The sequence below is a fragment of the Pristiophorus japonicus genome, chromosome 12, assembly GCF_044704955.1.
Source record: "Pristiophorus japonicus isolate sPriJap1 chromosome 12, sPriJap1.hap1, whole genome shotgun sequence".
Classification (NCBI taxonomy): domain Eukaryota; kingdom Metazoa; phylum Chordata; class Chondrichthyes; family Pristiophoridae; genus Pristiophorus; species Pristiophorus japonicus.
In genome coordinates, this window is record NC_091988.1 from 37,638,329 (window position 1) to 37,663,235 (window position 24,907).

The window sequence follows — 24,907 nt, forward strand, 5'->3', positions numbered from 1 at the left end:
AAACTGGTGTAACGGTTCGATCGCCTGGGACCAGTGATTGGGGAAAGGCCACAAATGGATCGGCTGGGACTAAACGTCTCCCTGTGATATTATGCATTACAAACACGGCGGGGATCATTAATTCTCTACAATACAAGGCTCAGAATCCAGTGCAGGGAGAAGCGGCGGAAAGGAAAGGACTTTGAAAGCTCATCAAAAAAAAACGAGTCTTAGATCTCAGGACTCGACCGAAAAGAAGGGCAGAAAAGTGATTATTCCTGAAACTAAAACAAGGACTAATTGAGGCAATTGATTTGCAATCTTGGATATGCAAACAACTACTGAATCGCTCTTTAATAATTCAAGGATAAGTGTATTCTCTGAGGATGCAAACATCGTCCAGAATCATAAAGGTGAGAGGGGGAATTTGCCTTTTTTGAATTGTCTGAATACAGAAACACGACAGCACTTGCTGCATTTCAAGCCATGTCTTCCGTCAGGACGCCATTGCAAATACATAGCCAGAGTCGGTGCATTTGCACAGTACCAACTGGGACAGAAACCTGGTCACTTAAACATTCTGCTACACATTTCCAGCAGAACGATAATCTACCCGCTGTCAGGTGGAATACTGCGGATTCAAACAAGCAGCGCTGTTACAGGGACAGTGTGTGAAATGTTATTTACACGCGCTTAGCATTGCCATTTAAGAGGGTTTTAAAGAGACGTTTGAATGTTATTGCAAGCACATTAATCGTCGTTCTTCTAATTCGTGCGTTGTTAAAACTCTAAGTTTAACTTTTTCACAAGGTAAAATTATGGAGAGGAATTACTAAAAAGGTGGGTTAAAGAATAGATTTGACTGCGAATTGCTGCAGATTAAATTGTTTAAATAGAAAAACAGAGTGCCTAGAAGATTGGTCTCTGAGTACAGTATATGGATGATTCAGTCGGATTGTTTAATCACAGCAGTTGGTTTCAGGAATCCGTTTCTTGCCCAGCGCTGCCTCCCGGGCACATTGGCGGGGGGCCGGCCGAGCGCCCCCTCCCGGTCAGATGGTGCAACTTCCCAAGGCTGGAGTTGCTCAGCCCAGTTCTCGCTACAAGGGACTTGAGAAATGCAGCGATTGCTGCTTATTTTCTTAATTCCAAGTCGTAATTGTGACTGTTACCCATTTTCTCCTGGGAATATTTGCTTTGAAATTTTTTTCCGGGAGATGCACGAGTTTTGTGAGGGAAAAACAGTATTCGTTGTGTAACTAATGTGTTGCTGCTTTAGTTCAATGATTTTGAACGTTTTTTTTGAAGAGAAGTAAACTGCCAGGTTCAAAATGAAACACATTTAGTTCTATCCGCTTGATCTTATTAAAATACTGCAATCATCACCAATAGTTGTTCTTGGTTTCCTTCAACAACTTCATTTTGAGATTAACCAGGTCAGTGGCTGTCGTGTTTGGTTTCTGCGCAAATATTTTCTCAGATTAATCAATTTAAAATTGATAGAGCGTAATGATTAAAATTGCACATTCCTTTGTTCTTTAAATCCAGTGTAGGCATTAGTGCTACCTACAGTACATAGAAAAATCGAAAATATCAATATTTCTCCGCATCCTTTTGTTGCACTTAAAAGCGTGCATTATTTTTTCATTAAGGCTTTGGAGGGGATTTTGGTCGACAAGTAGGCTCCTGTGTTAAAACAATTACAAATAGCCTTGCTTTTAAGGAGCTAACGCCGTGGTTGAGAACCCCAAAACCAACATAGAGAATGCAGGCATTAATGTTCTGTATATATATATACAGTTTTATCCTTATCAACGTTGGCCCACATAGGAGGGCAAAACTCGGCGGTATTCTTTCAATCTTTACACACTTCCAGACCACTTTGTGTTTATTTTGAACAGCTATGAATCCGCAGAGAAGTTCTTGTTCAATGCAGATGCTTCATATGGCTTCAACGTGTGTTTTTAATCTCTGTATTTTCCATCTTGGTATTCTTAACTGATTCATTCATCATGAAGTAAAACATTATTGTGCTAAGCTGTGCATAAGTGCATTTTGGTACAATCCCAGGTGATTCAGGTTTGGAAAGGCGAATTGCCCATTCTGGTGGGTATAAAACTTACTTTAAATCCAATGTACAGTTTGATAGAGTTTGATTTTTCAAAGTCCGCTTTATATTATTTTAAGAAATGTAGAAAATAGCACCAAAAATTGTTTATTTCACTGATATTCTGTTTTTCTATTCATTTATAGTCTGCAGTATATGTATGGTACTCACATAATGTTGCTTACATAGGGTACTGTCAATCAATTTCACGTGGATAATACCATTATAGTGGACTCCGAAACAAATGGCTCTGTTCTGTATGATGTTGATCAAGTGGCTTGTAGAATAAGAATATTGGGCCTAAAATTCCAGCCTTCCCGGGTCCATAGGTAAATCGCCAGGCCCGGATGAAATATATCACAAGCTGTTAAAAGAAGCAAGGGAGGAAATAGTGGAAACTCTAACTATCATTTCCCAATCTTCTTTGGCTACAGGTATGGTGCTGGAGGACTGCTAACATTGTACTGTTGTTTAAAAAGGGAGAAAGGGATAAATCGAATAATTACAGGCCAGTCGGCCTAACCTCAGTGGTGGGAAAAGTATTGGAAAAAAATCTGAGCGACAGTATTAATCATCATTTAGAAAAGCACAGATTAATCAAGGACAGTCAGCATAGATTTGTTAAGGGAAGGCCATGTCTCACTAACTTGATTTAATTTTTTGAGGAGGTAACAAGGAGGGTCAATGAGATTGGCGCATCCTAAGAAGGAGAGTCTACATGGATTTTAGCAAGGCTTTTGAAAAGGTTCCACATGGTAGACTGATTGGAAAAGTAAAAGCCAATGGGATCCAAGGGAGAGTGACAAGTTGGATCCAAAATTGGCTCAGTGGCAGGAAGCAAAGGTTAATAGTCGAAGGGTATTTTTGTAACTGGAAGGCTGTTTCCAGTGGGGTTCTGCAGGGCTCAGTAATAGGTCCCTTGCTTTTTGTGGTATTTATCAATGATTTGGACTTAAATGTAGGGGGTATGATGAAGAAGTTTGCAGATGATACAAACAGTTGGCCATGTGGTTGATAGTGAGGAAGAAAACTGTAGACTGCAGGAAGATATCAATGGACTAGTCAGGACAGCAGAAAAGTGACAAATGGAATTCAATCTGGTGAAGTGTAAGGTAATGCATTTGGGGAAGGCTAACAAGGCAAGGGACTACACAATAAAGGATAGAGGAACAGAGGGACCTTGGAGTGCATGTCCACAGATCCCTGAAGGTAGCAGGACAGGTAGATAATAAGGTGGTTAAAAAGGCATACAGAATACTTTCCTTTATTAGCTGAGATATAGAATATAAGACCAGGGAGGTTATGCTTGAACTATATAAAACACTAGTTAGGCCACAGCTAGAGTACTGCATACAATTCTGGTCGCCACGTTACAGGAAGGATGTGATTGCACTAGAGAGGGGGTAAAGAGGAAATTTATGAGGATGTTGCCTGGACTGGAGAATTTTAGCTATGAGGAGAGATTGGATATGCTGGGATTGTTTCCTTTGGAGCAGAGGAGGTTGAGGGGGGACTGAATTGACGAGTATAAAATTATGAGGGGCCTATATAGAGTGGATAGGATGGACCTATTTCCCTTAGCAGAGGGGCCAATAACCAGGGGGCATTGATTTACAGTAATTGGTAGAAGGATTAGAGGGGAGTTGAAGAGCATCTTTTTCACCCAAATGGTGGTAGGGTTCTGAAACTCACCTGAGTTGGAGGCAGAAACCGTCAACACATTTAAAAAGTACTTGGATTTGCACTTGAAGTGCTATAACCTAAAAGGCTATGGAACAAGAGCTGGAAAGTGAGTTTAGGCTGGATAGCACAGACGCAATGGGTCGAATGGCCTCCTGTGTCGTGAATTTTTATGATACTATGATTCAGCAGCTGAGCATCCACAGCCCTCTGGGGTAGAGAATTCCAAAGATTCACAAGTGAGTGAAGACATTTCTCCTCCTCTCAGTCCAGCATGGCCAACCTCTTATCCTGAGACCATGCCTCCTAGTTCTAGACTCTCCTGCCAGGGAAACAGCCTCTCAGGATCTACCCTGTCAAGCCCTCTCAAAATCATATATGTTTCAATGAGATAACCTCCCATTCTTCTAAACTCTACAGAGGTATCTATAGAGCCCAAACTACTCAATCCCTCCTCATAGGACAACCCTCTCAACCCAGGAATCAATCTTGTGAACCTTTGTTGCACCCCCTTTATGGCAAGTATATCACAAAACAAATTGTTCAATTCATTTTTTTAAAAATTAGTTCATGGGATGTGGGTGTCGCTGGCAAAGCCAGCATTTATTGCCCATCTCTAATTGCCCTTGGGAAGATCATGGTGAGCCACCTTATTGAACTGCTGCAGTCCATGTGGTAAAGGCACTCCCACAGTGCTCTTAGGGAGGGAGTTCCAGCGACGATGAAGAAACGGCGATATACTTCCAGGTCAGGGTGGTGCGTGACTTGGGGGGGAACGTGGAGGTGGTGGTGTTCCTATGCGCGTACTTCTCGGTCGTAGAGGTCGCAGGTTTGGGAGGTGCTGCCGAAGAAGACTTGGTGAGTTGCCTCTGTGCATCTTGTAGATGGTACATACTGCAGCCACGGTATGCTGGTGGTGGTGGGAGTGAATGTTTAAGATGGTGGATGGGGTGCCAATCAAGCGGGCTGCTTTGTCCCGGAGGGTGTCGAACTTCTTGAGTGTTGAGCTGCACTCATCCAGGCAAATGGAGAGTATTCCATCACACTCCTGCCTTGTAGATGGTGAAAAGGCTTTGGGGAGTCAGGAGGTGAGACACTCTCTGCAGAATTCCCAGCCTCTGACCTGCTCCTGTTGCCAGAGTATTTATGTGGCTGGTCCCATTACGTTTCTGGTCAATGGTGACCCCCAGGATGTTGTTGATGGGGGATTTGGTGATGGTAATGCCATTGAATGTCAAGGGGCGGTGGTTAGACTCTCACTTGTTGGAGATAGTCATTGGCTGACATTTGTGTAGCGCGAATGTTACTTGCCACTTATCAGCTCAAGTCTGAATGTCATCCTGGTCATGCTGCATGGGCTGTTTCATTTTCTGAGCAGTTGCGAATGGAACTGAACACTGCAATCATCAGCGAACATCCTGACTTCTGATCTTACGATGGAGGGAAGGTTATTGATGAAGCAGTTGAAGATGGTTGGGTCTAGGACACTGCCCTGAGGAACTCCTGCAGCAATGTCCTGGGACTGTGATGATTGACCTCCAACTACCACAGCCATCTTCCTTTGTATGACTCCAGTCAGTGGAGAGTTTTCCTCCTGATTCCCATTGACTCGGGCTCCTTGATGCCACACTCGGTCAAATGCTCCCTTGATGTTAACCCTAATAGAAGTCGTCTAGGTGGACTTGTTCAAGCTGAAAATAAATAGCTGTAAGCAATAGTTGGCGACTATAGGAGACCTTCCATAACAGTACAGAAATGAGAAAGAAAGTTTCAAATACTAAAAATGTGAACATCATATAAATTATTCCATAACATAGATGAGAAGCATTCTTGGAATGAGTACTCAAGAAGATGGACACCCTCTGATGGAAGGAAGGGGTGAAGTAGAGAAGGGGCAGCAGCTGATCAATAAGGGAAAAGGAGACAGGAAGAGTAGGATAAGTCTGGACTTATCTAAAAAGTATGCAGTGCTGGATGCCTGCAATGATGAGGGTCAATGAAACAGAAGGATAATCACAAACAACATGACGACACATTGAGCAAGTAGTTGCCTACAAGGGGGAAATAGTAAAGATACCCATGTTAAGAGGCAAGTGGTAGTTGCCATGACTTTGATTAGAGGAATAAGCAGCCTTTATTGCAGCTATGACTTTGAATCATGTATTGCCTCCTATGTGCCAGGAATAAGGGACATAACAGCATGGATGGCAAAACTTCTGGAAAGTAAAAGAACTGCCAAAAGTCATTGCTCACATAGGAAAGAGTAGCGTAAGAAGGTATCCCGACAAACACTTGTCAAGGAACCAGACAAATTCTTAATCCCTTCACTATAACTCTTTGCCAAGGAACCGTCTGGAGTTTACCACCTAGGAGTGAATGATACTCCTATTTGGCTTGCGAAACTGTCTTAAATCAGCCAGTTCAGACTGTATTCATGTTGACCTTACAAACCTCCAATTAGGATACCCATCACTACCGCATGAATGATTTAACCCTTTCTTGCCGAGTTATCAAACAAGAAGGCAGGCAAGTCATCCACTAATTGTTTATTAACTTCAAAATCATGATTGGCAATACTGAGTGAGCAAAACAATTAGTGAATAGAGTTAACAAACAAATGAATGAGAGGTTACTATGGCAGTTCAGTTGAACTACAGTAACTCCGCCTTAACTGGTTTGCAGATCGTCTAATTATAGTCGAGATCAATGTCTGAGATTGATATAAATTGGTGATATTAATTTAGGATTAGACTCCTTACGTAGTTAACACCATTAGAAACCAGTCTATTGGATTATATGTGCTGCTGGTTAGCAATGTTCTAGAATTTACACAACCTCGTGTAGTTGAGTGAGTTGCTCACTTTCCCCATGGTCACTGGGACATCAGGGTGATGAACCACCTCCTGTGCAGTTGTTGTCCGTTGCTCTCGGATCCTCTGCCCCTGGGTAAATTCACCTTATGCACTGGTGCCAGTATCCCTTTCAGATAAGTTGACTTAAATCTCACCTTCCCTGATCTGAGGGAAAATTTGCACATTTTAAGTGCCTCTTTTAAGTCTGCCTGCCACAGGTTGGTATTGTCATACAATCTGACTTCTATAATCTATCTCCCCATGCCATAGATAAACTTTGGGTTTTTTTTGCTACACTTCTAGATGCACTAAGTATAGATTACTAAAACGAAAGAAGCCTGAAGGTTTTTCACAATGCCCGCATCTATACCCTTGAATTTCAAAGAAGCCACCTCCATTCCATTGACCAATCTAAGTGACGTGTCAAAAGAGTTCACTTCATTTTTGGTGTCAGTCAACTCAAATAGTCATGTTCGTGTCCCCTAGTGATGTCTGGTTGCTGGCAACTGCAAAACCGAGACATTTCAGGTGGTAATTCACTCCACTAACTCCTCAGTCTCTCAGTTCAAACAACTAGTCTATTGTCAGTTAGGGAGTTACAAGCTTATCTCTCCTTCTAAGCTATCTCTGGTCTTTAATTTTGATGGCAGATGCTTCTGTGAAAATGCCTTGTTCCCACACGCATTCCCAGTTTTTAGCTGTTTAGTATCCCACAGTTCTGTCTAGCCACTGGCTTCACACACATTAGTACAGTAGTACAAGTGCTACAAATGCGGGACTGCTGAACTTACCCTTTTGTCGGAAAATTTTAGTCGAAGAACTGCACAAACCTGCGATTTCTCAAATATACAGCTGTAGGCTCCCTGAATTATTGGAGTGTTTGGGGGGTGGGGGATATATTTTGCAGTGTGGTACCAACCTATACAGTTCTGAATGTCCCAGGTACGATCCTAGGTCTGTGTTCAATGAATTGATAGCCTAGGCAATCACTGGGGATACATCATGGGCAGTCCCTCGGAATTGAGGAAGACCTGCTTCCTCTCTCAACATGAGTTCTTAGGTGGCTGAACAGTCCAATACGAGAACCACAATCTCTGTCACAGGTGGCACAAATAGTCGCTGAGGGAAGGGGTGGGTGGGACTGGTTTGCCGCACGCTCTTTCCGTTGTCTGCGCTTGATTTCTGCATGCTGTCGGCGACGAGACTCGAGGTGCTCAGCGCCCTCCCGGATGCACTTCCTCCACTTAGGGCTGTCTTTGGCCAGGATAGTGCAATTGTTATTAGCCCTGAGGCTGGGGAGGGTGTGGAGGGGATGGGTGGGGAAACAACCAAGGTCTTTGCTCTTGATTATTATCCAAGGACACTTAATGGAACTTGCATGCGTGGAAACTTGGTTAGGAGCAATGAGGCTTGGGTTGACTGTTGACCCCAGTAAAATAGCCTGTCAGCACATTATTGTATAGTCTCATACATGATAAATGAACATTGGCTGAAATACGAGAAGAACCCAATTCCAGGCTGAATCAGCACCTTCAGAAGAGAAGGGACAAATTTGGAAAAGCAAATAAATAATACCTTTGGCCAGAACCCAGGGTGTGGGAAAGAAAATGCATTTAAGGGGAAGCTCGATAAATAGATGAGTGAGAAAGAAATTAAAGGTTATGTTCGGGTTAGATGAAGTTGGATGGGAGGAGGCTCGTGTGAAGCATAAACACCGGAATAAAACAGTTGGGCTGAACGGCTTGTTTCTGTGATGTAAATTCGATGGAAAATGTGTGGTCAAATAAACAACAGAATATCAAAGCAGCTCATTAAAATTCCAGTTGTAAAATTTTGAATATTCAGACAAAAAGCATTTAATTTGGTTGGAGTTGTACTTGATTAGTGTGTTGTGTTGCTGCAGTCTCATTAAGATTGCAGTCTCCAGCACAATATATATAATTACTTAGACAAACAAAAATGAAAATGGTGATCTTCTGCTATTCTGTAAGCACTGTGATTATCTTTCAATTTTCAGCAAAGTGAATTCCATAGATTACTTACCGCGTTATATATTCAGATCACCTAGTCCCGAAAGAGCTCGGTGGGGGGAGTACCATTAATACCACTTAAAACTGCTTGAAAAACATTTACATGTCATGCAGTACTGAAGAATAGATGTAGTGGGAGTAAGGTGGAAATAATTACACCCAGGAAATATTATGGCTCAACGGAAATGTGAGGATAGCACCTCATCTTTCGATTAGGTATCTGACAACCTTCCGGACTCAACATTGAGTTCAACAATTTCTGATCATAAACACACCTGATTTTTCGGACACTGTTGGGAATGATTCTGCTGTTGTCATTTACAGCTCCTCTAGACCCATCTTTCGTTTCTTCTCACATTACCACCTTTTGCCTTGTACCATCGTCCCTTCTGTCATTTAATCACTCCTGCCTTCCACCCTATCACAAATGCTCCCTTTTGTTCTTCCCTCCCTTCCTCTTCCCTTTCCCTGGCTTTGTACTTGCTTAAAACCTGTTGCATCTCTAAATTTTTCCTGTTCTGATAAAAGGTCACCGACCTGAAACGTTAACTTTGTGTCTCTCTCCACAGATGCTGCCTGACCCGCTGAGTGTTTCCAGCATTTTCTGTTTTTATTTATGGCTTCATTATAATTCTCTTAAATAATTCATCCAAAATCTGAGCTGCCGGGAAAAGATTGTGTTAATCAGGCTGATTTTTGTATAATAAAAACAGAAATCAAATTAAATGAGTTTCAGTACTCTGTTTTAGTTGGATTATTTGCGTATATTTCATTTCATAAAGTTAAAATCTTCTATTGTTAAGTGAACTCAATCCATTTAATTGAACATGGTTATTCGCAGAAACATCTTATTTTATGAGTTTTTACTCCAAGGTCGGTTTCCACACATTTATTTATGCCAAGTATCGATGCTGGATCTCCAGATCAAATTCTTTGCTTTAATACTTCCAGTTTTCAAACTGATGTCCGTGGATCATAGATGGTCTACAAGGGGGTCCGTTTTCTGCCTGTTTGAGGCTTGCAATCTGTGAGCTACACAGCGTCTTGAGACTTCTGTAGTTTATTTTTTTTTTCTGCATTTGTTGCCTTTCCATCATTGTTGTTCCTTGCAATGATGGCGCTGGCTTTCTTTGGGTGGCTGACACTGTCCTTCCGAAGTTAGAAAGAGGTCCCCACGAGTGTGGCAATATTTCCAGGGGGCCCACCACACAGAAGTTTGAGAAACATTGTTGTACTGTGAATTGAAATGATGCAAGTTTGCCACGTCAGACTTCAAAAAATGCTGCGAACTTTAATTTAAAATAGATGTGAGTAAACTTTAATATACCTCCCATCCAAAAGGTCCAGTGTTGAGTTTCAGTCTGTCATTTTATTCTGCTTACCTCAGTTGGCTGACTTTTGTCTATTCTTAGTTAGATTATGGTAACATCCAGTCCAGTCGCCCTCTTCACTGCCGTCGTCCTCCTGCACGAGCTCGCGCTGCTCCCTGGAGTGGTAAGCTGCTTTTAAGGCCCCGACCTACCGCAGATGTTTCTTCGCAGGTCAGGGCCGCGCTGTGGTGATTGGAGCGTGGGCATGTTCAGCAGGAAGGGAGGTCGGGGCGAAGGAGCGACAAGAGATCGTGGGGCGACGTGATCGGGGCCCAGGAGAGGAATGAGTTCGGGACCCAGGAGAGGCGAGGACCCAGGGGCAGCATAGGCCAGCCCACACTGCGACATGTGTGCACACTAGGTGGGTGCAGCAGACCTGGTCTCCAGTCGTCTTGTTCAATCCTTGCCACTGGATGAAGACCTAGCTCTGTCAAGCCCATGTGGTGGCTAGTGTGCAACGGCCACCACAGGTTAAAAAAATCCACGCACAGGCATCTTCCACCCTTCAATATGTAGTTCAGGACCTGGAATATCAGGTCTTTCATTGAAACACCTGTGAACTCATCCCTTTTTGGCGTGGAAGCAAGTCATCCTCGATACGAGGGCCCGCCTAAGAAGAAACATTTCTTAGCTGGACCACCAAGTGGGTGTTGTGCAGAAATGAAACACCAGGGAAAGACAAAATAGAAAACAATCATTGCAATCTCAACCTACTTAGATCTTAACCCCGCTGGCTAATATGGAGTAGCATTGGTAGAAGTTATGGAAATGTCTATTGTGTGTAGAAGCTTATTCTTAAAAGTAGTTTGAAGGCACAGCAAAAAAAAATGAAAATGTGCATAAAAGGATACTCCTATCTTTAACTTTAATAATGGAAGGGTAGAATGCATTTCTGTGTCTGTATATCCTTGTATAGTGAATTCCACGTTGTGGTTGGGCAGACAAGGAGAGATGGGGAACAAAGGAAAAATCTTCCCCACAGTGATGAAAAAGGAGAAGTTAAAACCTGCCCTCATGCATTTCGTAGCATCTGGCTATAAAACAGCGTTGGAAGTAAGTCACCTATCCGCTTGAAGAATGCTGCATTATAGGCAGACTGAATAAATGGCCAGGAAAAAGTTTAATTCCAAGTGTGACATTTTCACTTTACATTGTAAAGTCCACCATCTTTTACCAGTGGACTTTCAATGAAGAGAAAAGAATTTGCATTTGTATGGTGCCTTTCATTATCTCAGGATGTTCCACGCACTTTACAGCCAATTGAAGGGTAGTCACCATTGTAAGAAACACAGCAGCCAATTTGCTCACAGCAAGGTCCCACAAACAGCAATAAAATAAATGACCAGATCATCTGCTTTTTTAAGTTCTGTTGAGGGACAAAATGCATTTCTGTGTCTGTATGTCCTTGTATAGTGAATTCCAAGTTGTGGTTGGGCAGACAAGGCGAGATGGGGAACAAAGGAAAAATCTTCCCCACACCGGGAGAACTCTCCAAGTCATGCTTCAGTTACATGTAATCATATATTGATATAGCATTACAGTTTAAATGATTTTCACAGCCAGTCTTTCCAGCACAAGTACATCATATTAAAAGAAAAAAAACAAAAATGCTTTTGTAAACTATAAACTGCAACTGTTGGAAATCTGAAATTAAAACCAAAAATGGTAGAAATACACAGCTCTGTACAGAGGTTAATGATTTGGGTAAAAGGCCATGCCACAGAATTAAAAAAATGAAAGATAATTGAGGTCATTTGTTTAATGATAGAGAAAGAAAAAAGGTAGGGGAAGACAACAGATAGTTCGATCACTGGGAAAAAATTAATGTGAAAAAGGGCCTGAAAACTGAGTAGAAAAGCAGAGCGATAGATCGTTACCGAAGTGATAGATTACAAAGCTTGCAAGATCAATTTTGGGATTTTAATGTGAAAGATTCTTACAGCCAATTCTGAATAGAAATATAGAAAATAGGTGCAGGAGTAGGCCATTCGGCCCTTCGAGCCTGTACCAACATTCAATAAGATCATGGCTGATCATTCACCTCAGTACCCCTTTCCTGCTTTCTCTCCATACCCCTTGATCCCTTTAGCCGTAAGGGCCATATCCAACTCCCTCTTGAATATATCCAATGAACTGACATCAACAACTCTCTGCGGTAGGGAATTCCACAGGTTAACAACTCTCTGAGTGAAGAAGTTTCTCCTCATCTCAGTCCTTAAATGTCTTACCCCTTATCCTAAGACTGTGTCCCCTGGTTCTGGACTTCCCCAACATCGGGAACATTCTTCCCGCATCTAACCTGTCCCATCCCGTCAGAATCTTATACGTTTCTATGAGATCACCTCTCATCCTTCTAAACTCCAGTGTATAAAGGCCCAGTTGATTCAGTCTCTCCTCATACGTCAGTCCAGCCATCCCTGGAATCAGTCTGGTGAACCTTCGCTGCACTCCCTCAATAGCAAGAACGTCCTTCCTCAGATTAGGAGACCAAAACTGAATACAATATTCCAGGTGAGGCCTCACCAAGGCCCTGTACAATTGCAGTAAGACCTCCCTGCTCCTATACTCAAATCCCCTAGCTATGAAGGCCAACATAACATTTGCCTTCTTCACTGCCCGCTGTACCTGCATGTCAACTTTCAATGACTGATGAACCATGACACTCAGGTCTCGTTGCACCTCCCCTTTTCCTAATCTGCCGCCATTCAAATAATATTCTGTCTTCGTGTTTTTGCCACCAAAGTGGATAACCTCACATTTATCCACATTATACTGCATCTGCCATGCATTTGCCCACTCACCTAACCTGTCCAAATCACCCTTCAGCCTCTTAGCATCCTCATCACAGCTCACACTGCCACCCAGTTTAGTGTCATCTGCAAACTTGGAGATATTACACTCAATTCTTCATCCAAATGTTTTGCAAACTGTTGTTAGTACTGTTCAGAAATGCTTCAGTGGGGTAGGATGTTGAGGGAAATAACTTTAAAATGGTTGCTGTGCTTATACTGTCTGGGGAGAACCATGGGAATGTCTGTGAAATTGTCTCCACCACATAATGTTGCCATGCCCCAGTCTTTTTGGAAAGTGTCTTTTGGAACAAACATTGATTTTATTGATTTTTTTTAGTAATTTAGAAATGTTTCAGTATCAAATAATTCGGGACAGGTACTTTAACTTATGCCAATCTCTTTTGATCATAAGGCCAGTGCTCTGTTGCTGTGTTGCCTCTTTTTGGCAGTCTTTGTCTGCAAGCAGGAAATGGGACTAGTGTAGGTATTTCAGTGTTCCTCCAAATCCCAACTGGTTGGAGATAGAAGAATGACATACATTTCTAAATGACACAGTGCTGACTGGAGTGAAACGATCCCAGCATGCAAATGTAAGAATTGCAACTCAATTGTATGTTAGTTAAAGTGAGCACATTTTATTCCCTGATGGCTGAGGTATCAAAGCATTGTTGTGAGCAGCCAGGTTGTTAACATCACTGTAAAATCAATGGGCTAGACTTTCGGCACATCATCGCCCATTTAGCACCTACATAAGCGCTGAGATGCATGCTATCGCCCATATTTGCTAAAAAGTGGAAACTAGCGCCTGATTATCGCCCATTTATCGCCGGCCCAACTTTCATCACTGCTGCATTGCCTGGCCTAAGTTTAAAAAAAAATATATGACATCATCCACGTGCAAGGCCGAGAATAGTGCTGAAAATGGAAACTTGCGCCCGATTATCGCCCAGATTATCGGCAACTGCAACTTTTGGCATTTTGCCCACACTTCGCCAAAATGATCGGCGGCCGAAAAAGTCGCTGAAAAAAAGCTGCACTCACCTGACCTTAAGTCGGCAGTACTCGGCACTACGGACGCCATTTTGAAACTCGGAGGATCTGTACTGAAAGGCTGCTTCAAGGGCTTGAGAGGAGAATCAATTTGTGAGTGATTTTAAGGGCCTTTTTGACTCCTGCCAATCATCTAATCACATCTGTATCTGTTGAGGACAAATTAATGGCATTTATGGCCATTTATAGTGATGGGAGGGGCCTGTAATTTCTCAACTAGAATTATCACTAATCACATACTTCAGAATAGAGATGGGAGAAGGAATATTGAAGAGCACTATGTACCCAATCAAAGAGATGGCAGACTGTTGCGGAGGAGGAGACATTACACCCAACGCATTTACAGGGAGCAGCGATCATACCTGGACTTGTCCGATAACACGTGCGTTAGGAGGCTGCGCTTCCGAAAGGAGGTCATCAGTCAGATATGCCAGCTAATTAAGGGAGATCTGCGGCCTACCAGCACCATCAGGACCGCACTGTCCGTTGAGGTAAAGGTAACTGCGGCACTTTCCTTCTACGCATTGGGCTCCTTTCAGGCCTCAGCTGGTGACATTTGTGGTATCTCTCAGCACGCCATATATTGCTCCATTCGACAGGTGACTGAAGCTCTTTACGCACGCATGATATAAGCTTCCCTATGACCAGGGAGGCACAGACTGAGAGAGCTTTGGGTTTCTTGTGAATAGCAAACTTCCCCAAGGTGCAGGGAGCAATAAACTGTACGCACATCGTCCTGCGAGCACCTTTACAGGATGCCGAGGTGTTTCGGAACCGAAAGGGATTCCACTCCCTGAATATGCAGCTCGTTGTTGACCACAAGCAAATAATCATGGCAGTAAATGCAAATTTTCCAGGCAGCATCCATGATGCGCTCATCTTGTGTGAGAGCACTTTCTCTGACCTGTTTAAGAGTCAGCCACAAGGTCATGGCTGGATGCTGGGGGATAAAGGATATGGCCTTGCCAGCTGGCTCATGACATCCCTGCATAATCCCCAGATAGAAGCTAAGAAGGGCTACAATGAAAGCCATATAGCTACACGCAATGTCGTTGAAAAGACAATTGGAGTGTTTAAGCAGCACTTCAGATGCCTGGACCACTCTGGAGGCAGCCAACAATACCACCCTGACCAGGTCGCTGAGTTTACTGTGGTGTGCTGCATTTTGCATGATCTAGCTATAAGGAGAGGACAACAATTGCCAGCTGGAACCACTGGTCCACCTCCGGAGAGAGAGGAGGTGGAAGAGGAGGATGAAGAGGAGGATGATGAGGATCTCGGGGAGGACAATCAGCCTGGCGATGAGCCCATGACCCCACGCTCCCCCCCCCGCAAGACTGTAAAAGCTGCATGGTAGTTACGCAGCTGTAAAACTCTTGCATCAGCAGCTCATAAATGAAAAATGAACGCTTTGCGTGAACTTACATTGGTAGCAGTTACAGTTGCATTACATTTCATCCTTGCCTCGGCGGGCCTGGCCATGGCCATTGTTTCCAACCATGGTATTTATGTTTTACCTTACGTTATTAGAAGATACTTCAGGACAATTGTAAAGTTAAATAAAAATATTTAATAATGAAACAAAAATTTGAAAATTTTTACAACAAACATATAAAACCTCCCCACCAACCCCGAACATTCAACAATATTTTTAACACAACAATAACATAACACCCTCCCACCATCCCCAATAGTGAACATTTAACAAAAATTTATTTTTAACAAGAACTATATATAGCACCCCACCCTCCCTACCTGGGGCCACACTTCCCTCCTGAACCTTAAGCCCCCCTTGTCAGCCCCTCATTTAAATCCCCCAGTAATGGGACCAGGACATCTTGCAGCAGGGAACCTCAAGGGGAGTGGGCTGTGATGCCGGCAGAATCTCCTCAGTGGCTGGAGGAGAAGACGTTTCCAAAGAAACATCTTCCGAGTCAGAAGAAAATTCTTCCTCCTGACTCGCATCTGTCCTGGTGCTTGGTGGGACGCAGTTTGGAGTGCAGTGCCACCTACCGACACTATCGCAAGCCAGAAGGCATGGGCAGCATCGGTCATTTGCCCCATTGCCACAACTATCCGATCCATGCCCTCCATTATTCATGTGGACATTGTGGCAATGTTTCCGGTTAACCCACCAATTGCCTGGAGGAGCTCTTGATCTATGTCGACGCTCGCCCTTGACAGTGCTACTATGTCCTTGTTAGGATCTGCCCATCGCAGCGCATGCCTACCTCGCCGACTCAAGCTCTGTGGGGTCGGCGTGGGCACTGTACGCCTTGGAGTCGCCTGCTGCAAGCCGCTTGGCCCCGCTACTTCATCTGTCGATGAAGTTATGGCTGCAGGTACTACAGATGTCAAGTGGCCATCTTCCTCCTCCTCAGTAGTCTCCTCCTCTGGACCCGTGGTGATGACCACCTGCAGCGACAAAGGACTTCATGTAGCGGCCTCCCTTTGCGCCTCAGGAGTCTGCGTAGCTGCAAAACATAATTGAGGTTATTAGAAGAGAAGGGTAGACATGCGCTGAGCTGGCATATGTACGAGGAGCAACACTACTGCAACAAATGTGAACAAGAAACTTTACATATGATTAAATCATATGGTTGTACATTTATGGAATTCTCAGCCCCAGTGAGCTGTGGAGGATGGGTCATTGAATATTTTTAAGGTGGAGATAAACTGATTTTTGAGCGATAAGGGAGTAAAGAGTTATGGGGAGCAGGCAGGGAAGTGGAGCTGAGTCCATGATTAGATCAGCCATGATCTTATTGAATAGTGGAGCGGGCTCGAGGGGCCAAATGGCCTACTCCTGCTCCTATTTCTTATGTTCTTATGTTGTTAACCTGAGAGTAGCTGCATGCATAACATGACATCATTCATATATTATAATGAAATGGCGTTAAATTACTTTAGAGTACCACTGGTTTACCATTTCTTTACACATTACTCACATGGCACAACAACAGGATCTGCAGAACAACTGTGGCTACCCACTAGTGCTGCAGCATGTTCCTCTAAATCAGTCAGTGGCTGTATTTCAGCAGGGCCTCTGCTCCGCCCGATTCTTAGCTATCTTCCTCTGCAAATGTGATAAGAGCATGGCATAAACTACTTGACTAGGTACTATTAAGGAAAGATAACAGATTCTAATGTTATATGCTAATACGGTTTGTATCCACAATGGATGCATGGTTATAACATCTACGTTCAGAGAAAATATTTAATAAGATCGTGTTTAGGAACTAATGCTTGACACCAAACATCTCGCGTACAATCTCCAGGAATGGCCCCATCCACGGGCCTTTGCATTCGGCGCCTGAGGGGAGGTAGGCGGTTTATTTGACTCGATGAAGGTCCCCTGGGGTGGGGGGGAAATCAGGACCGCTGGTGAGCTCGGCAATGACAGGAGTGTAATGAGAGGGGGCACCGTGTCCATGGGTTGTGCTCAGAGACTTCTGTGTGGCCGGAGCTAATGTCCCAAAGTGTTCCAGGGCAGACAATGAGCTAGGGCAGCTCTCCCTCAGTCCAGGCTGGATCACGGTGTGAGTGACAGCAGCCGGAGAGACACACAGTCTGGGTAAAGGTGACCGGACCTCTCAGTGCTCAGTTGTGCCCCCATTCACCAACGTGACCAAAAAGGAGACGGTGCCCAAATTAGACTTAAAGGGCGCAGGTTCTGAATCTTAGCAGGGAAGCTATGCAAGGTTACCCAGCTTCATTACAATCTGGCAGATTTATATATTCAGTGGATCATTACAATTTAAAATCTATTTAATACTTACTCTTGCGGAAGCAACCAGGCTGTTCCAGCCCTTGCGGCACGGGGTGGACTCACGCCTATCGTGGGACACCAAGGAAATAATATCGGCGATCTCTCCCCATATTTTTTGATACATCCGGAGTGGAGGTTTCCCACGCCCCACCGAGTATCAACCTCATTTACTAATGCCTCATTCACCTCATTGGAGAAAGCCTTTGCCCTCTTTCTCCCTGAAACCTCCTGCAGACTCTCTCCCAAGTCCTTGTGAGACATTTCCATAATTTTTAACTTTATCAGTTGGTTCAGCACTCCTTCACAACAATCTTTTCACTTTATCACTCCTTCACAACAATCTTTTATCTTGTACCACTGCTTCACAATCCTTAGCACTCCTTCATGGCCCAAAATAAAAAGCTGAAACTAGCGGTCAAAAAAACGGGCAATATTCCAGCGATCCTGAAAAATAAAAAATCACTAAGGCTGGAAATAGCGCCCGGCGATGGTGATCATAGTGGAAAGTCTAGCCCAAATGTGCTGGTGAGCCAGACTAATTGTGTGATAACTAGGCTCTTGAGTTTTCAACTTCTTTGTATGATCTATTCTATCTGGTTACTGGTGTGAATGCCCTTTGATGTATAAATATTTCTGATGCACTGGTGTTTACACTGACGCCTGTATATCAAGTGTGGTTCTTGGTATAGTGACTTCTATGTGCATCAAGTAAACCCAACTAAACCATGAAAATGTTTGGAGCCTTGCATTAAAAAAAATGGCTCAACAAAATGTTTCAATCAAAAAATATTTTAATTCCATTTTTAATGAAAATATAAGTGCTCCCAAACACACATTAGGAATAAATCCTGTGGATGTCAAATGCCATGTCAGTAGTGCCCTCAGTCTAAAGCTAGTACTTAACAGGGTTTGTGACTGTCTAGAAACACACATATTTTAACAAGGTAGCACATTTATGAAGTGTATTTGACATGGTCCTGCTGGTAGATCATTGGCACTGCTCGTGTATATATTTATATATAATCAGTGAGTGGAGCTGGGGTCCTGTGAGCAGCAAGCAGAGCATCCTGTGCAACTTTAGGTATGTTGAAAAAAGCCAAGTAACACTTCAAATCACGTAAGAAACGGGAGCAGGAGTAGGCCCCTCAAGCCTTTTCTGCCATTCGATAAGATCGTGGCTGACCTTTTACCTCAGCTCCACTTTCCCGCCCTTTTCCCCATATCCCTTGATTCCCTTATCACTGATTAGTCATATCCAAATGCAGTGATGTGTCCTGCTGTTTGTTTATATCGCAATGTTTTTTGTTTATCTGGTTTCTTTTTTTATACTGTATTGTAACTTCCTCATCCTCATGCTGCCCCTTGGCGACATCATCCACATCCATGGGATCAGCTTTCACATGTATCTCGACAGCACCCAGCTCGACCTCTTCACCACCTGTCTTGACCTCTCCACTGCCTTTGTGCCATCAGACTGTGCCTTAAGTCACCTAGGCTCTCCTTCTGCCTCTCCACTTCCCTCCCCTCCTTTAAGGCCTCTGTAAAATTGATAAGAATCAGCAGGCACTCACTTCAGAAGAGCTCAAAAGTGGAGTTAGTTCTTGAAAATAAAGAAACAGATTGCAAACGCTTCACCTTATTCTTGCTGTTGATATGATGGCATGTTTATTATAGATAGTGGAGACAGATAAGTACAGTTTCAAACATAATTTTGAATGGGCTAGGCTGTTTGTTCTTCATCTAAGTCACTTATGAAGAGCGATCAGTTAAATTCTTTTACTCTAACAACATGTTGATGGGTGGACAGCAAAATCATATTGGGTGACAAAATTATGCTCATCATTTGGACAGGCAGTTTCTTAGGAATTAGCTGACCAACAAGCCAGAATACCAGGCTTGAGCCAAACTTGAGTGGAACCCAATTGTACTGGTGTTAAATATGGGATCCTCGCCTGATATGTGGGCATAGAAACTGCTTGTCATTTCAAAACTGGAGAGTGCAAATTTCCAATGGTGAAAAACAGCTCAATTGTGTTATTCTATTCAGTTTCTGTAGGGACCACTAGGACAAGTTTGCAAAATCTTGTTCATTGGCCATAGCAAGCCATATTGCATATGAGTCTTTCAATCCTTCTTGGGTTCATGATATGATTTCATCGGAATTGATTTGCGTTTCCCTTCTGAAATTATTGTGTGCTATGAACTGAACTTTTAACTGCAGAAATATTTAGTCATTGTTTCATTAGAATTTGCTAGCGTCTCTAATTCTAACCTTCATACAACTGTGTAAAACAAGAAAATTATTAATTTGTTGAATTCTTCCCCGATTGCTTGCTTACTCCCATCTTGCATAATTCATTCCAGAATGTTCACTATTTTAAAGTTTTTCCTCATATAAAAAGATTTTTCAGAACTTCCAATATAGAAGTAGAAGTGCTTTGTCCTTTTATTTTTAACTCTGCAGAATATTATTCTCTACCTTAAAATGCATATTACACATCTTTTATAAGGTAACTAAATCCAGAAATATTGCTGTTTTATTTCAGCCGTTTCGAGGTATGAAGACTTTGGTTTTAAAGTTGCAGTGATTGCTTCCATTGTCAGCACAGCTATCATTTTATTGATGAGCATGGCATTTTTAACCAGTTGTCTTATCAAATGTGTGAAGAAGAATGAAAGAAGGAAGCACCAGAGGTAAGGAAGGTTTTGATGATGAATGTGCCAAACTGTGATGTTATAAGGATAATTTTTTTTCTCTTCCAATTTTCTCCCATTTTTTTCTCCTCTCTTAAATTCTCTCTGAATTAGTGGCCATAAGCAATGTATGAGCCTAGAGAGTGAGTATCGGCAGACAAGGCAACTGTGAGGGGCACCACAGCCAAGCTTGATCCTGTCCATATCCAAGTACTTCCAGCAGGACTCACTCGATAGGCATCAGTCGCAGGAACCTTACCCCACCCCAATTTTGCCCTCCCAACTCAGGAGTGTTGGCATCAATGACAGCATCTTTACTGTTGCATCAACTGAGATCAACTAACTCAGCCCAGTCTGGAGATGTTTCATATTTTTTTCAGAATATACTTAAGCAATGCCTTGTTATAAGGATCGAGTGGAACAGCATACTGATTTACTGTTGTAGAGCGTCAATACAATAGTTCATATCCGTGGCTTCCTACACAGTCAGTAACCAATTTGAGCTGGGTTGTAAAAAGATGGAACTTAATCTGCTTTCCTGCAGGAAAAGAGGGAGAGGCTGATAATTGGTATATGAGTCAAGCCAGAATACTTTTGTGCAACTTCCAATATCTGGCTACACAGCAGTGTAGGCTGAAGCTTCCTGTTTTTCCTCCATGACAGGAGAATGTGTGAGAGTAGAGGATGAATCGACAAAAATGACAGACAGGAAAAGACCAACTGCTCCATCTAATCTGTCCTGTATTGTTGTGATGCCTTGTGCATCAAAATACAAACACTCCCTACCCACCCAGTGCCATGTCATCTCATGGGAGAGGTCAAAAAACAGATACACATGCAGGCTAATTAGGGGGGGAAATATAATTTTGTTTAAAACATTATTTTAACTAAATCCTGTCATTTTTTCCAGAGAATTTCAAACTTGGTACCAGATTGAATGCAATGTAATGGAAGAGTCGAGAGACCTTTATCAGGGCTATAAAGGCAGAAACAATAACAACAATAAACTCGGGGATAACATATTAACTGAAGAATTCGGAGAGAGTGGACTGGAGAACAAAGGATTCTGCAGGTAAAATCTTTTGAATCTATGATTGCTTAGATACTTGTTGACTGTAAATAGCTACATTGCATTAAGAATAATATGCCTTTCTTTAACATACAATAAAATAGAGGTCCCCGATAGCCTAATTGATAAATTGATAGCCTGGTGTGAAACCGGTCCCCACAGATCTTTGAAAATGTTATGTTTGATCCCACATCTGTGCTGAGCTAATTGATCAAGTGGGAAGGGAAAAAATCAGTTCTTGCTCCTTATGAAGTGGCCTTTGCTAAAAAGGAGCAGGTATGAATGCTGCGTTCAGTTGTGATGTCTGAAAGCAAAGTAGTCTGCCAACACTCAATGACAATGATCACATGTGAATAATAGCTGCTCAAGTGAAGTATTGGAGGGTGAGCAGCACCTGTGGGATCGTAGAGCAGTATGAATCAGTGTTTTTAGTGGATGGTGAACAAAGCATAGTAAAATGACATGCTACTCTGAAAGAATGCATACGAATGTTAATACTCTATTATCATTCACTGCTTTCTTATATTTTCTTACCTGGTTTGCCAGGATTAAAAGTAGAAAAAAATTTTTTGAAGTGAAATGTGAAGTGGCCAATCAGCTCCAATCCAGAAAGCCCTGTGCACTGTGGCTTGGCTCAGGCAGGAAGTTTCATCAGCTGTTGACAGAAGACCATGTGAAAGTGAGGTATTTACAGGGAACAGTGTGACAGCAATTTAGCAATTTTGTCTGTGATGGATTATTTATCGGTGGTCACAGCACAAACGAGTTTAAACGTGGTTACTGCGAGCTATTTCTGCAAGCTGTAAAGGATGTATGTTACAGTCTGGTATGCTGAGGGTCCTGTTAGGCATAGGTCTTTTGCTGCCGTTATCCTTGATGGGGATCCATCTCAAAGATAATTTCAAGTGTTTGGAACAAATAAAAGGGGTTTTCCAGGAAAGGGTCAGGCCATTCCATTCAATCACAAGGATCCTGTGAATGACTGACCATATAATGTAGTTAAGAATAATAGGGGTTGAAACTCCCTAGCGCCCCGGTTGGGGACGGTAACCTCTCTGGGGTCGGACATTCTGCGCCCGCACACAAGTCCCGCCCCGGAAGCGAAATTTGGGTTACTGCCCCTCACTGTCACGTGCTCCACTTCCCCTCTGGGCGGGATCAGAGGCGCTAGACGGGCACATCGCGGAGCACTGACACGTTTCAATTCCCTCCCCTTCCGTTAAAGGAGAGGGACGCTGTGAGTTCTGCAGACCCTTTGATGGCCTCCTCTAGGCCACCAGGGCTAAGGGGTGCCGTGGCTGCAGCCTGGCACTGAAATGGGGTGCTAGACGCTATTTCACGGGAGCTGGTAGCACCCCTCCCACCCGGGCAAAAACAGCTTCGCACACAGCAGAGAAATTTCGGCCCCGTAGTTTTTAATTCCTTTTTTTCTGGAATTTCTTCAGAGAAATTTGGAATTATATCTTGGTCCATACTGCATGACGCCTGTGACCAAGTTAAAGATAAGGGGTGGGTCAGCAAGCCCACCGTTGCGTACAGCGAAGTTGGAAGTACAGGAAACCTAGTTCTAGGTTCACTTTAATGTCGATGGTTAGCATAGAGGAAGCATTTTTATTTTGTCACTTTGAGATTAGTAAAGGGTTTAATTTCTATAACTATGCTACTTGTTCTGAGTACGGTTTACTTACCTGTTTAATGGTCAATGCATTTGTTGCAACAACCCCCTCCTGGACTTAGCTTGCAGCTGTAGCCTTCCACTGTTGCCGCCGATTGCTCTGCTCTCCCACGGTCAGCTGCTGCTTTCTGCCAAAAACGGCTGAGCAGCTGATCCAAGTGCCTTCCACTGTTAAAATCACCACTAAAATCGCACCTATCATTATTATAAGCTCGCAAGAATTTAAGCAACGGTTGAACTTGTAGTGCCTGTGTTAATGGCAGGTATGGCGTATGGCTGAGTCCATGATCGGATGAGTCCATGATCGGATCAGCCATGATCGTATTAAATGGCGGAGCAGGCTCGAGGGGCCGCATGGCCTACTCCTACTATTTCTTATGTTCTTATAAGTGTTGATAGCAAGTGTGAATTGGAGTATCTGTTCTCCCCAATGTGGAAGCCTCACAGTGAACTGGAAAAAACTAAATAATTAAGGGAATTGGAAAACCAATCAAGTTAAACTATAAACAAAATTCTTCTGATGCTGGAGTAACAGGGATGCACGTTGGCCAATAATAATGTTATTGTAGTTAATTATTTGAATCCCACTTGTTTTGAAACAGATTTTCTAGGCTGACTCAGGACATATTGTGTTCTGTGGTAGTGAGCTATATAACTAGCCAGGTTCCAACTTTGATCCCTGAGTTAGATCCTTTCAGCCAGGATGATGTTTGTGGCGCTACACTTGGTTCAAGTGTCCCTGGATTAAAGATAACAAATGTCAGGCAGGATTTGTAATCCTGAGCACTGCCCACTGAACCTTGCAGGAAAGTTCATTTGTTTGTACGTCAGGTGAAGACAAGTTCTGATTTGGCTATAATGCCCTCCCACAGTGGAATCGCTTCCTGACAATCCCAGGCTCACCTCGGAACAATTGTCAATTCAGCTTTCCACAACCAATTATTTTTGTACTTCCAAAAAGTGCTTTTTTGACAAACATTTTATAATTTTGTTTGCTGTGAATACTGTTTGTTTTATTAAATGCAGGTGCCAAGAGCAGATTATAAAGGACTTTGAAATTACGGCGTGTTGCAGGGAAAATGGGCCACAAGTAATTTTTCAGCCATGGAATGCACAGGTTTCCAGAAAATATGGATCCACTGAGTCAGAGATTTTATTGGATTCACTGACTGACAAGCACGCTGTTCAAACACACGAGTCTCATCAATCTCGGCACAAACCTGGCCACTACATTCCGAGACACCATCCTTGACACTGGAACCACTGAACACCTCCTGGTTTCATGTTCAACTGAGCAGAAATGCCACAGAACATCACCTGCTTGGAATTGATATGTGCCTTATGATTAACATATCAGCAGACCTGGTTTTATTAAAGATTTACTAAGGAAATGTTTATATTAAAAAAGAATGTTCATCATTTGCAATCTACTATTTCAAGGGATTCATGTTTTTATAAATCTAATCAAAGATCATGAATAAAACATTGGCTCGGGTATTAATTATTAAGTTGCGATTTACTACTGTACAGTATTTGAAGCATGTAAATTGCAGTTTATTCCACAGTAACTCGCATACAACAATTGTATGTCTGTCTTAAAGGCTGTTTGATGTACTTGATAAACCAATGATAGTTTTCATTATTGTTGGTGTTTCTGATATAAGATAACAATCACAGACTGAGGTGATTAAACCATTATTGCACTAGCCATTTTCAGGTCTGCTGTGCCTTAAGGTCACATGCAGCTGCTTTTTTCCTCAAGATTTCTTCATCCAGTCACTCTACAGCCAAAAGAAGATCAGTGTCGGAGTGAGAGCAGGTAACTTAATATTTCTAATGG

General features: G+C 42.8%; 1 protein-coding gene across 1 annotated transcript; it reads left to right on the forward strand.

The window, feature by feature from the left end:
• LOC139276717 (uncharacterized) lies at positions 1 to 24,883 on the forward strand. The gene is made up of 4 exons (XM_070894703.1): positions 1 to 392; positions 20,176 to 20,323; positions 21,234 to 21,395; positions 24,094 to 24,883. The coding sequence occupies exons 1-4, from the start codon at positions 308 to 310 to the stop codon at positions 24,317 to 24,319; spliced, it is 621 nt and encodes a 206-aa protein (XP_070750804.1). The 5' UTR covers positions 1 to 307; the 3' UTR covers positions 24,320 to 24,883.
• Positions 24,884 to 24,907: the final 24 nt, after the last annotated feature.